This window comes from Aquila chrysaetos, chromosome 17 (genome assembly GCF_900496995.4).
Source record: "Aquila chrysaetos chrysaetos chromosome 17, bAquChr1.4, whole genome shotgun sequence".
Classification (NCBI taxonomy): domain Eukaryota; kingdom Metazoa; phylum Chordata; class Aves; order Accipitriformes; family Accipitridae; genus Aquila; species Aquila chrysaetos.
In genome coordinates, this window is record NC_044020.1 from 14729298 (window position 1) to 14743588 (window position 14291).

A 14291-nucleotide genomic window follows, 5' to 3' on the forward strand; every position below is an offset into this window, starting at 1 on the left:
CTGGCCCCTGGTTCCTCATTACACCCTGTGAAACCTGGCAGGCAAGTGAAGAAAAAGCATGAGTGCAAAAGGGGATTCTGCTCACAGAGAAGATTTGTCATCTTCAAAAACTAAAACCATGTTTCATCTCAAATTTCACATCTTGTTTTGGCAGGGTGGGTGGTGAATAGATACATGCTGGAAGTTGATTTTGAGTAGATTGGCCATGGTGATGGAGTATTAGAATGTATGACTGAGATTGATTTGGATGTTAATCAATCCAGTGATCCTCTGAGTTAATTTTTTTAGTGTTTGTCCTTATATGATATTCAGTGGAGCAAGTACCAGTTGACACTAAAGCAGCTTCTCATGTATGAGACCTATCCTCATGGTCCTGCACTTACTTTTAAAATTCAATGCTCTTAACATGCAGCAATCCTATTAATCTTTGTGGAGGGAATGAAATGTAAGCATTGGTTTGTTAATGGGTTCGCTATTTCCTAGTGTGCTGGATTAAACAAGCCTTCAAACCAGGTAACCAGGGTGAAAGTAGAGAAGCAGATGAAATTGAAGGCTGGGTTTCCAGGTCAGCTATACATACATAATTTATAATAATTCAGTTTGTGTTTTCCTGAAGTAGTAGTTTTGTTCTTTGCTAATTTGGGAGGATACAGCACACTGTTTTGGAATAAAAAAATAACACCAAAAATAATCTTTTTTTTTTAAAAGTTTAAACATTTTTTCTTCAGAAAACATTACCTGCTGCAGTTACAGGGCTAAACAGGACACTGAGCACAGAGGAGTGAAAGCCAATTCTCCTTCCATTCAGTCTCCTTGCCTTTGTTTCTGTAGTGAAACCTTGCTAAATATCCCTTGTTTCTGTCATTGCTGTAGCTACACTAGGGTGGAAACAGTCTGTACTCTGAGCACCATGTTCTGTAAGTCTGGTTTTAGCTCACCTAGCTACTGTGCTTACAGTAGCTAGGCTTGTCTGGAAGGTCTGCTTTTTGCCATTGCTGCCCTCAGAATTGAACCATTAGGAAGAAACGCTGGGATGCTTTAAAAAGCCTGGCATAAAAAAATATTGAAGTTGCTATTGCACCCTAATCCCAAGTACAAGAAACCCAAAAGTGCAATTCAGCAGGAAGGTACTTACATCAGTCTAACAAATAAGCTGAATCTATTGTATTTTGCCTCCTCTTTTTTCATTAGTTTACCCCTCTCAAAGTATATCCTTCAGGTACAGGACTAAGACAGACCCTGTTCTGTTTAATCTGCAACTTTGAGTTGCATTTTGGGAGTCCAAGCTGGAGGAGATAAGGCTTTGTTCAATAATAGCACTCTCTTGCGTTTAAAGGGAGGTGGTTACATCAGAAAACTTGGCAAAACCAGACCATTGCTATAGGTATAGGGAAAGTGAACAATAGTAATTGGGAATCCTCTTGAAATGGATTATAATTATTGTGCTTGAATAAAAGAAAAAACTCCACTTCCTAATGACAACACAATTTCCACTCCAGCCTCTGGTGGAAAAAATATATTGCATGTGATGCAAGTTTTTTATTCTTAAATAGAAAGAAGAACTGTTTTTCATATTCATTGCTGAGAATATATATATATTATATATATGCATATAAAATATATATAGAGAAAAATTACTGTTGGGCCATGAAAAACGGTCCTGTGCTCTTGTTCAGGTTCTTCCCCATAAGGCTGCAGAGTTCCTTGTGTGTTTTTGCTCCAGATTCCCCACAGGCTGTCTTATGGGGTGTCCATCCATGCCTATACCTACCTCAGTGTCATAGTTTAATGGCACGACTAGGTAGGATGAGAAAATGGCCCAATAACAAAAGTCCTCCTCAAGCCTTCCTTCCCTCCCTTGCCTTCATTTAAAGATCTCTGATAGATATCGTAGATGGCAACGTGAATTTTGTATGTGTTAAAAAGATGTTTGGAGGAAATACAGAATTTTGTAACTTGAACATGACACATTGGAGACATCAGTTTGCCTAAAGGTGCCTGTAAAGAAAATGTAGGTTTCATTCTTCAAATCTCTTGCATATTTTCTAGGAAGACCACAATTCTCAATATGCAGGGGAGCTTTTCTAAATTACAAATGCTCATGTCTGTCTTAATTTTTAATTCCTTCTTTCTTGATTAAATCTCTCAGTCATGTCAGTTAGGGTTTTATTTGCAACGAAATATAAAAGAGGAGGAGTTAGATCTTAACTTTGTATACATTCAGTAAGCTAGCAACTTGAGGTATAAAAGTGTCTTGAAAGCCACATTGAATACAGGGGCCCAAAACCACAAGAAAGAAAATTTCTGATTTGGCTTTGTAGCAATTGTGGATTGTATATTCCGGGGTGAATCCTGTAAGTCCTTATTTATGTCTCAGCTGGGCAAAAGGCCCGTTATTCTCAAGTCATATACCTGAAATATTACTGGATAAGGCTGTGGCATAAATTAGTTTGGATTTTATATACAATAAAGCACTAGAAACTAGAGGTGGTGGCAGCAAGCAGAAAGCAATTTGCTATGGAGTCAACAAATACCACATCAACCACAGTGGTATGCACAGCGATTGGGTTTTTCTCCCACTTTTTTAAGTTTGAAAAAGTAAGTTTGTTTTGTACACTTTTTTGCATGTTTGTCATCCACCAGGGAAACAGATTTCTGGGTGAATTCCACTAAGCTTCAAGGAAAGCACTAAAAAAGTAATAGTTATTAGCTAGAAGGTACTTGGCCAATTATTGTTTTCTGCCCAGTTATTTTTTTTTCTTTTCATGTGTAACTTCTAAATTAAAACAGGTTAAATATACCACACTGCTCACTGACAGGTCAATGTCAAATCTATTGTGGATGAAGTAAAACTGCAGAGCATTACAGACTTCACATATTGAGAGAATTACATGCTTTTCCCTGGGACATTTCCAACAAGCGCTTTTATCTAAATATAATATGTTGGAGGCAAATTTGACATTGTTTCAGTAGCTGAAGGTTTTTACCCTTCATGTTAGCAGCCCTGCGTGCGATTTGTGCTGAGGTACTCGGAGGCGATTTACCAGAGTTATTTGAATGTGGTTGGAGAATCTGCTTGCATTTCATATTATGAAACAGATCATCAGTTTTCAGCCATGAGGAAAGAAAAAAAAACATAGGCGCGTGCATGAGTCATTCTGCCTTTGTGCAGAATGATGCAGTGATGTTACAGACTGTCTCTAACTACGAGGCCCAGGTTTTAGGGCTTGAATCTAAAACCAAAGGAACAGTGCTGTTATGAGCATGGAACTGCAAGAAATGAGACAAGGCTTTGGAAATCCTAGGCATCTACACAACTGAAACTTACATTTTCAACAGAAACCAGTAATTTGGGAAGCCGAGATCTGTCTTAGAGGCTTCAGTGCCATCTTCAGCAATGAAATAAAATCCCTGGCTCCTTTTGGCAATAATTACTTGGTAGTCACCAAGTATTTTTGTTGTCAGTATGGAGTCATTTTCCCTCATGGTTGTTGGCTTGCATATCACTTTTTATTACTTCATTCTTCGATATGGATTGCTGGCACCTGAGTTTTTTAGAATCAGACAGTTAAAGGGATGAGTGTACCTACTCTTTCCTTACCTGTGAAGAAACCTAAATGTCAAAAACATCAAAAGGAAAGAAACCATAAAGAAGAATGTACACAAGCTGGACCTCTCAGAAGACCTTTTCTTTCCCATACTTAATTGTTTTGTCATGCAAACATCATAACAATCTCACAGCCAGATCCTTAACCAATGTAAATAATCTAAAGATTTTCCTCAGCGGAAACAAAAAATTAGTTGTTAAAATGTGTGTTGTTTTATCTTTTGGGTATTTTAGATCGATGTTTAAAGTATGAGAAAGGCTTCTAAAGGTATGGTAGGAAATTAAGGATGCCTGATCTGACAGAAAGAATGTTCTTCTGCTAACCCATTGAATAAGTGGTTACCCAGCAGAATATTAATAATCCTTTAACTCTTTGGAGCTATGAAAAATAAGGAAGGATATTAGAAACACACAGTATGAAAATTATGTAAATGAGAAAGAAATACATTGAAAGGTGTGTTAGTCTCTCTATTTTTCCCAGAGAACTATGCACATATCTGGGTAATTTGCCTGCTCAGGAGTATAGGCTGTGTAGCTCTGGAGAATGTGTGGGTGAAAAGAGTAAAAATATTTGTAAGACAGAGATAAATTATGAGCAGAATGAGAAGGCATGTCCCTTCTGTAAATGGAAGACTGTAGTGTGTAAGTCCAGCAGGTGCTACTGTATAATCTAGTCTAAGTTTCCATACCTAAGAGATAATGGAATTTCACCAAGTTATGTCTATAATGAGCCCAAGAATTGGTATTTTACTGTAGTATAACTTCCAAAAAGGCATCCATCTTAATGTGGAGATGCAAGAGATGGATGCTCCATCATTTCTTGTATATTTAATCACCCTCACTGTTAAAAACATGTGCTTCATTTCCAGTTTTAATTTGTCTGGGTTTAATTTCCAGCCATTGGTTAATTTTATCCACTTGTCTCTCATACATTCGATGTGAAAAAAAAAATGGTGCATGTCAAATTGAGAAATATGTGAAAAATATGGGTGTTAATAACAGCAGTCATGCACAACGTTGGACTGAGAACTGTGGTGGCATGTCTGCATGTCTCCAGCATAATCCCCTGTTTTCACTCACTACGTCTTTTTGAAACATGAGCATTTTGGACTGAAATTCTGCTCGTTGCCTCATAAAAGTGAATCTTCTTGAGCAGGTCTGAGCAGAATGCTGGCAGCTCGTGTTGAATTATGGAGAAATGATTAGAAGAAACAGTTTTCCCCGCAACTGACCCCCACCATTCACCACATTTTTAGATATAACTTGAACAAAATACAGCTGACATTTGACACGCAAAGCTTGGCAGAGGCATAATCCTCTGGAAGCATGTGCATTTGTTATGTTTTTTTGAGGTGAAGATAGATCAGTTGTTTATATCCACGTTTTGAAGCATGCCTATCATAACACAAATTAAATTAACAATAAAAAAATTAAAAACATATGCAATCATAAATAAAATGGGACCAAATATCAACAGTGACACAAAGAGCACTCCTCAGTGGGTATTATAACAGACTCCATCCTCACCCCGCCCATCCTTTCAGGAAGAGCCTGGGTAAATAGAAAGGCTTTCTAAAAGCGCAGAAGGCCAACAAATGCAGCTTCTATAGACCGAGTCTGGCAGTGAAATTTGTTATCAAGGACGTTTTACTGACATCCTCCATCTGCCATCAATTTGGAGATACACAAGTCAACAGATGTCACTTCAACTGCTGTGGTGTTAGGTAATGAAGGGTGAAGGTCTTAGAAGTAGGTTAGGTTGCAAGTGGAGGTGCAGCAGTTTAATACAGGATGAATGAACTCATTTCTTGGGGTGGGCCACAGAGAAAATCAATCTGTAATAGATGTAAAGGCTTCTAGATAACAAAGTGGTGTGGGAAAGACCTTGCTGAATAGGTACAGTTGCATCTAATTGAGGTATGTGTTGGGAGGGCAGTGCTATGAATGCAAGGTGGTTTTGCAGGCAGGAGAAAGGGAGGACAGACTGGCATCTGAGTGAATCATGGGGGAAAGAAGAGGTAGATCTAGGCTGCATGTTTAAGTTAAAAATCTAATCCTAAAAGCTTTTGTCCTCTTTGGAAATTTTTCACGTATTTCTGACACCCTTGAGATAGAGTCAAAGCTCAGATCCACAGCTCTTCTTTCTCCCTGCCTCCTCTAGAATGGAGTAATGTGATCCAGCTTAAATTAGGCATTTTTTTTCTACCCCTGCGAGAAATGAAAAAGAATTTAGGTTCATCGAGTTTAGCCTACGACTCACTGAGGGCAGGTAGTGCTACAAATTATGAAGTTTCTCTTTAATCAGAATATACACTGTTTAGAACACGGACCAGACCTTCCCCCATCTTTATAAAATGCGTATTGTAGCAAGCCCCTGAGCTCAATCAGGAAATTTCAGTGCTGTCATAATTCAGATAATAATAATAATAATGTAGTAGTACTGGGCAAGAAACTCTAAAACCAAAGCGCCTTAGATAATGTTTGAACTGATTTGCAGTTTCAAGTAGAAAACAGTTGACGTTGGATTGTATGAAATGGTTTCGGCCCCATAATCATCCTAGCTACTACCAAGTTTCTTACTGGGTTATAACTTTATTTAAATTCAGTGTTTGATGTAAAATAGAGTGGGTGCCGAACCTCTCTGAAGAAGTTCTGAGGCAGGTGGCCTTATTGCCTATATTCCCAATCCAGCAGAGTTATTTTGCACTCAAGGCTGTAAAGTCCCCCATTCAGTCTGAGGGTAATGTTTTAGACTTACTCAAATAATCAGGAGATTTGTTGTTGACTTCAGCAGGTTTGGGATTTTGGTCCTGGAGATATAAATCTGTCCTACCCACTCAACAGGGCAGAACGTCTGTTGTTACTCGTTATCCCTGCGTAGTGTGGTGGGAAATGTCCTCTCACATAGATTAGATGTTCAGTCTCCTGTACTTGAGTTGTGCTGCGTGGGAAGTATGATAAACTCAGCACTAATGCTTTACCAGAACAACTTACCAATAATGCAGAGGTTATGCTGCTTTTTCTCATATCAGAAACATAGAGAAGGTAACAGGAGAAGCAGCCAACACAATGCTTTTTTCTTGTTTGTTTGTTTTATTTGACATTTAGACCTAGAGTGTGTTATCTTTGGTAACAAGGTATAGAAATGGTTTCCAAGTCATCATCTTTTCATCTGAATATTTAATAAGAGGTGTCGTGTATCAGAAGGCTTGGCATACATCTGAGATCACACTGTGCCACGCTCTCATTGCCTGAGGTAGCTGGAACAGCTAACTGTAGAGAGAGGCTTGCCTGCAAAGACTTTGAATAGTATGCGGAAGGTGACAAATGGATATAAGGTTAGTTTAATTTAGTTGTGGGGTGTGTGTGCATGCTGGGCAGCAAGGCTGTTCTCCAAGGGTGGAGAAACAACACAGGGCAGTGTGGATCGTCAGATTTCCATCTGTCTGATATACAGAGCTGAAATCTTGGAGTCATACTTTTTATTATTTGTTTACTCTTCATCTAAAGAATGTCAAAAGATGTAGGCAAGTGGAAGATAAGCTCTGAAGAGCTCTCAAATTGATTTTGCTTGTGACAGGTAGCTAGGGAGAGCTGTAGCAGTGGGAGAATGAGGGTCAGTCTTCCCACTCCCAGTGGACGGTGCACGAATTCATGTGTCTGCCTGTGGTTTACTTTCTATGTGAAATTAGTTTGACACCCTAGGCAGCAGAGGAGGCTGCGGCTCCTTAGATAACCAAGGAAAAGAGAGTGATCCAACCCAAACCAAATGATTCTAGGTGCCAGCCAAGTTAGGGTGAATGAACTCAGTGCATGAGGACTGAGAAAATGGTAGGATGAACACTGTAGTCAGAAGAGTGTATTTTTCATGGGCAGAAATGGCCCTTGTACCATCTTTCCTATGACTGAATTTCTCATGGCAAGTCAATGACAGTTAGGGTGACTGTTGAATCATTTCATAAATGATCCTGCTGTCAGTTTGCTCACACCATGGTCATTACTCATTAATTAACATAGCCAACCTGAACCTGCATTTTCAGCCTACTTTTCTGTCAGTCTGTGGTGGCTATTCCGGCCCACTCCAGCAAAGCTTGTATTTCCGAGGCAAGCAAAACAGCCTGTAGAAGTACAATCTGGGAAGTAGTGTTAACATAATTGTAAAGAAAACATAATACAGATCTATAAAATACTACTATTAGTTGTTGATATGACTGTTTCTAGATTATTGGGGATGTTTCATGCATCCATGCTGGTGAACAGAATTGAATACTTAAAGGTGATCCATAGGGGTGGAGCCCGTATCTGGTGTACTTGCTTGCTATAGGAAACCACTGTGATATGCAGTGGATGTACTTAAAAGGATATTGAGTGAGATCGTCAGCTTTCTTAACAGATGATCTATGTGATAAGTCCAAGGACAGGAAATCCATATCTGTTTTCATTTGACTTATTTAATGGATACCATTTTGTGGGAGTTTTTTTGCTTAGGGTATTTTATTCTTTCCTTTTTTAGTTTTCTGAGCAACTGGTGGTTTTAAAAAGGCATTTTAAAGAGGCTTTTAAAAGCAGTTGTTCTCCTTGCTGTGTAGGAGTGTTCTGTGTGGGTACAGAGAGCAGGATAAACTACTTCATCCTCCTGTGGTCTCACTGCAAAGACAAATCCTGACCCATAGGCACTGGGAATCAACTCAGTCGTGGCCATTATCCAGCTGCCACAGGCTAAGAGCAGCAGGCCCTCTCCTGTGCCCTTACATTTGGAGTTCAGAGCTAAAAAGATCATAGGCTTCTTGCAGCCAGAACATCTTACTAACGAGTGGGCTTTCTGTGGTCAGTTTGCTAATGCAGTTTTATTCCAGGGGGAGTCTCTTTCTCCTGCAAATTAAAGACCCCATTGGTTTATTATTGTATTCATATGCTTTCTGTTCTAGACCTAAATGAAATGTTGATCCCCCTTTAAATTGCTTACAAATGACAGGAAGTGTTTTTCCCTGCCTTCCCTGTGTCACCTCTAGTGCTTTTAATTTGTCTCCTTCCTTTCTTCCTCTCCCTCCTACTGTGATCCTTTATGGCCGTGCTGCTCATGGTTTTCACCCTCTGAGAGGAGCTGTTTCTACAAAGAAAAGGTTGCAAGCTCTTGAAGTGGAGCATGAACGTAGCTAATCAAATCCCTCAGTGCAGTAAGGATGAAAATGCTGTTCTAGGTCTGGCAAGTGGCTCAGCCATGTTGGGATTTTTAACTTCCATTTTTAATTTTTAAAGCAAAATTGGGATAATTGAATCTCTGCTGAACCTATACTTTCACCCTTCTTTCAGCAGAGAAAAGTAGTACCCGGAACAAGGTGATGGGACAAGCTTGGATCCAAAGAGTCTCATACATTACTAAATCAAAATGTTTTAGTTGCTTTTAATGTTAAAATACGCCTTGAAATGCAAGCTTTAACTGTGCTTGTTTTTACTTGGTGGAGAGCTATTTTTTTCTCTATGTGCACGGCTGTACAGCTAACTTAAATGCATGGCCACGCATGAAGGGGGACTTCTTAACCATTAGGTATCAGACCATTGCTGTAAGCAAAGTAAATAAATGTCCTGACTGGGTCTGGCACGTGTTAGCTTCCTATTTCACTTTCCATGCACAAAAAGATAAGAGGAATGCAGGCCTTTTGCTTTATCTCACACTGTAATAATGTACCTCAGCAAAGATTTGAATGGGCCACAGGATTATTAGGATTGTAATGTCTTGCTTTCCTTTTCAAGTAGGATGAAACTAAATGTAATCATCTGTTGGGTTAGATGAACACAATGGGTTCTCAGCTGTAGGCTTTCATCACAGCAGTGATCTTGTATGATTTGGCCTGGCAGGGCTCCGGGCTCACAAAAATTTTGTAGGTGTCAGATGTTTGGCACTGAGAACTGACCACTGAGAGCTGGTGTCGTACTTGTGTCTCCCTGCTTTCTAGTCTTTTGACTTTAGAATACTGTCACCATTTTCAGCGTGTGGTATTTAGAGGAGGCTAAAGAAAACCTGCTTGGCTAAGTCCAATTTCAGTTACGTGGGCTTGAGCGATAGTCTGCTCAAATGCTGCTGTGTGCATTCTGGCAGGATCATGGTGCAGTCTAGTAGGATGTTTGCTCAGCCACGGAGCTTGGGCTTTTATGGGCTTGGTGTTTTCTAGGAGCAAACTGACAGTGTGGTGTGGCTGCTGCCTCCATTGTGACTCTTTTGTCAAGTTCGTTTCCAAAAAAGAAAACAAAACTAAGCTTTGAAACTATGCATCTCAACTTCACAGCATATTTTCTAAACAGCGTATGGAGTAGCCACTGCAGCCATGCTTACTGTGCTCTGGTCAACTGTTTTTTGTAATTTTTCAGTCACAGTGTCCTATATGCTATAGCCCCTTTGTTTCCCTATCCCCAATGCTCTGTTGCAGGCTGTCCTACCAGAGAAATGACGACGATGAGGAAGAAGCTGCCAGAGAACGCCGCCGACGGGCTCGACAGGAGAGACTGCGGCAAAAGGAAGAAGGAGATCTATCAGGAGAAGTAATGGAAAAATCAGAAGTTAATGCCCAAAACAGGTAAATATCTGATGTTTACTGACAAGTCAACAGTTATTTTTGTTCAGAGTAGAGAAGTATCTTGAAGAGGTCTGTTTTACTACTTAAATTTTAAGCACCAAGTTTGGCCATCCTTGCTCTGAAGAGGACCTAACACTGTGAGGAATGCCACTGGCTGTGTCTACACAGTGGGGTGGGAGCCTCACTGAAGTTGGGCTTGGGGCTGTGCTCACGACCCATTCCCAGGGTGTCCTCAGGGCTGTCTATGGGGTAACTCAGCTGGGGCTTATGGAGGGAAATACCTCTGATGCATCCCGCTGTCTGATTCCCTCAGGCATGACCGCATCTGGCCTCACAAACCTCCACATATTTTGTCCTGCTTACAGGGGCCACAGTGTCATGGGGCCAAGGCACATGGAATTCGTGGGCACGCAGGCCTCAAGTTGCAGCTGAAACATGCATGCAAGGCGCTGGATGTGAGCGCTAGACCTCAGCCCTCATCTGACATTGTCAGGGTCATACAACTATAAACAGCAGAAAAGCTTATGGAGTGAGGTGCTACTTGTCACAAGCTGAGTGGGCAGAGCTGGCCTTCCAGTCTGTCCATCATTTATTCAGTTTCACATAGTCACAAATAATGTATCCAGATTTCTATTAGCCATAACACAATTGATAGAAGAGACCAGAAATAAGCATTGTGATACCAAGCTAATAGATACTGAGCACAAGTAGCATTCTATTAAAGACAAGGAGAATGGATATAGATAGGAAAACAACAGCATTTCTGACTGTAGATTATAATTTTTTTCTACAGTAGAGGGAAAAAAAGCTAGAAAGAGGGAAGAAACCTGCACACAGGAGAATTAAAGAGCTGAATTTTGAAGGAGTCAAAAAACCTCCAGGGACTGAGAGCGAGATCCAGTCCTGATACCTACAGGTGTTGAATAGCAGGTCTTAAATTAGGTGCTGTGCTCGCTCTGTTTTCTAGCAGATTATTGTCCCTGCACAATCACAACCTCACAGCACCCTTCATTGCCAGCCTATCCTATTATGGACTGTATCTGTGGATGTTGTTGCTCAACAGGAGTAGCTTCTTGTTCTAGAGAAGTTCGCTGAAATCAAAGTACCTTGCTTGTGTACCATCTTCAAAAATTTTGCCTGGTGGGAAGACATGTACGCCTCAGGCCAAGCTGAAGGAGGCCTTAAAGCAAGCTAAGGTTTTCCAAGTATTCTGCTGCGAGGTGCAGAGGGGGAGGATGAATTTTTTAGGGCTGTTCATATTTCAGCTGCTCCAAGTGTCAGGGACCGTTCCAGTGCCTACTGAGGTCAGTAAGACTCCTGGGGACTTTAGCGGCTGTTGGAGCTGGCCTGGAAGGGAACCTTTCCAGGCTCTGACATTGTGAAACACTGCATTCCTATACATGTAGAAATGCCAAAATTAATCCCCAGAACCATTTTGCTAAATTTTGAAGTATGCAACGTGTTGTGTTTTCAAACCATGGAATGACGTTACAGCAAGCTTTTTTTCTAGAAACAGCTAAGGGCATACATTGTTACAGAGCTTTTTAATGCAAAATTGTCACTTTTATGTAGTGTGGCAGAAGAGGAAACCAAGCGTACTACAACCACAGGGGGAACAGATGATGAAGCTGCATTGTTGGAGAGACTGGCAAGACGGGAAGAGAGACGCCAAAAACGTCTACAGGAAGCTCTGGAACGTCAAAAGGAATTTGACCCAACGATCACAGATGGGAGCTTGTCACTGCCCAGCAGGCGAGAAGTAAACAATGTGGAAGAAAACGAGACCACAGGGAAAGAGGAAAAGGCTGAAACACGCCGAGGACGCTATGAGATTGAGGAAACGGAAACGGTTACCAAATCATACCAAAGGAACAACTGGAGGCAAGATGGGGAAGAAGAGGAAAAAAAAGAAGAAAAAGACAAGGAGGAGGTACAGGAGGAGAAACCAAAGGAAGTCCCCATAGAGGAAAATCAGGTAGATGTGACAGCAGGAAAATCCACAGATAAAGAAGAGGTAGTAGAAACAAAAAATCTAGCTATAAATGCAGAGGAACACAAAGCAGAGAATGATACAAATGTTGTGCCAGAAGGGGAGCAGAGTATAACTGATACTGTAGATAAAGAGAAGCTTAGGGATGAGGAAAAGGCTGAGGAAGAAAGGGAGAAACTTGAGGCAGAAGAAAGGGACAAGTTAAAAGCAGAGGAAGAAAAGAAGGCAGCTGAGGAAAAACAGAAAGCAGAGGAGGAAAAGAGGGCAGCTGAGGAAAGACAGAAAGCAGAGGAGGAGAAGAGGGCAGCTGAGGAAAGAGAAAGGGCTAAGGCAGAAGAGGAGAAGAGGGCAGCTGAGGAAAGAGCGAGGGCTAAAGCAGAAGAGGAGAAGAGGGCAGCTGAGGAAAGAGCGAGGGCTAAGGCAGAAGAGGAAAAGAGGATAGCTGAAGAAAAGGCTAAGCTAGAAGCAGAGAAATTAAAGGAAAAACAAAAGATGGAAGAAAAGAAAATAGAAGATAAACAGGTAAAAGAGAAGAAAGTACAAGAGGAAAAACCTCAAGCAGCTTTCCTAAGAAAACAGGTACAGTAAACATTTTGCACCAAAGTAAGACACCTGTGGTTTGTGAGAAATGTAATGCAAGAAAAAAAAAAAAAATTGAATTGGAATTTCCTCACAGATCTATTCCTGCATTGAAATGACTAATACTTGTGCTCTTTCTCGCTCTCTCTTTTAAAAAATAAAGCTCCTTACTTCTGCTTACCAATAATGCAGTGCACAACATGCCTGACCTCACTCCATCGTTCAAAGAAAACCTTGCATGCAGACATCTGCATGTTTTTATGCTGCCTTTTTTTCTCAGCTGCTATAAACTGGCTTAACGCAGTAACACATGAGGTGGAGGCAGACACATCTTGGCACAAAATATAATAAGCACCTGGTAAACTGTGAGGAACGTGTGTGTTAAATGTAATCACAAGAGAGGGCTCTCTGCTGGGACATGTGAGCATGATGCCACGCAAGGGAGAGAGGCCCACATGGGGGAATGGGAGCATTTGGAGAGGGTGGAGGGAGCACAACTGCACATGGAGATGTGGGCACAGCAGCATATGATGGAGATGTGGCTGCACACAGGATTGGTACATGAACACAGCATGGAGAAACAAAAGTGCAAACAGATGTGATGTTTTCATATTAAAAAAAAAATTAAAAACCCAAAAACAAAGGGGGAAGAAAAAGAGGTTAAAGTGGAAGCTAAAAAGGAAAAGTTGCCAGATGAGAATCTCCGACCTACCTCCAAAAAAGATCAGGTAACTTGTAAACCATTGATTTAGATGTTGTAGGGAAACTTGAGATAAGAAAATAAATAAGGGACCTATAACTGAAAGTTGCTTGTTCAGCAAAGTACTTAAGCATGTGCTTCACTTCAAGAATGTGGGTAATCCTGCAGAAATAAATAGGGATGAAGCTACTTATGTGCTTAAAATGAAGTAAATGCTTAAGTATTTTGTTCTTTTGGGGCTTTCGAACCAAGTCCTGTTTGTCTTAGAACAAATACTTTAGGAAACTCAGTTCAGTCAGTAATGCAAGGATGGTTTACACCCTAGGGATGAATTTTTCAGGACTGTATCAACTAATCATCCTTCCCTGGTTTCCTCCCACTTTACTGTGAACTTTTCCCCTGTGACTGAGACCTACTCTTACAATAATAATAATAATAATAATAAATAATAATAATAATAATAATAATAATAATTATTTAGGCCCTTTTGCCACCTGACTGCCTTAACTAATGATTTCCCCCCCCAACTGCAATGCCCCATGATATAAACTGTGCATACCCAAGATTCTTCTTTTGTTTTAAAGAGAAAATCTACAAAATTTACTGCATTGCATTTCCACTGTAAACACAGGAGCTGGTGCCATGGTGTTTTACTGTATGGTAAGTAAATAAGATTTGGGGACCATTTACTCTTCAGGTTACAGCTGGACACAGGGAGCCATGTTCAATGTTGTGTAGCAACTGTGCTTTTGGTTCAATGCAGAAAGTATAAATATACCCCCTGATTCTAATCAGACATTGAGACAGGTCAGGGCCTTGGAGGTTTGGACCTATTTGGGT

General features: G+C 40.6%; 1 protein-coding gene across 18 annotated transcripts in view; it reads left to right on the forward strand.

Annotated features, from left to right (window-relative positions):
* The window catches only part of CALD1 (caldesmon 1), a 198485-nt gene that overhangs the window by 155556 nt on the left and 28638 nt on the right, over window positions 1-14291 (forward strand). For 15 of the 18 annotated variants that reach the window (XR_003927098.2, XR_005934246.1, XM_030040318.2 and 12 more), the window contains 3 exons: window positions 10036-10182; window positions 11755-12751; window positions 13396-13479. Coding sequence is in view for 16 of the 18 variants with exons in the window: in XM_030040318.2 (XP_029896178.1) it covers window positions 10036-10182; window positions 11755-12751; window positions 13396-13479 (1228 nt within the window). In the remaining 2 variants the exon portion in view is untranslated. The remainder of the gene's footprint in view (window positions 1-10035; window positions 10183-11754; window positions 12752-13395; window positions 13480-14291) is intronic. The other 3 variants (XM_030040327.2, XM_030040328.2, XM_030040324.2) reach the window with 2 other exon arrangements.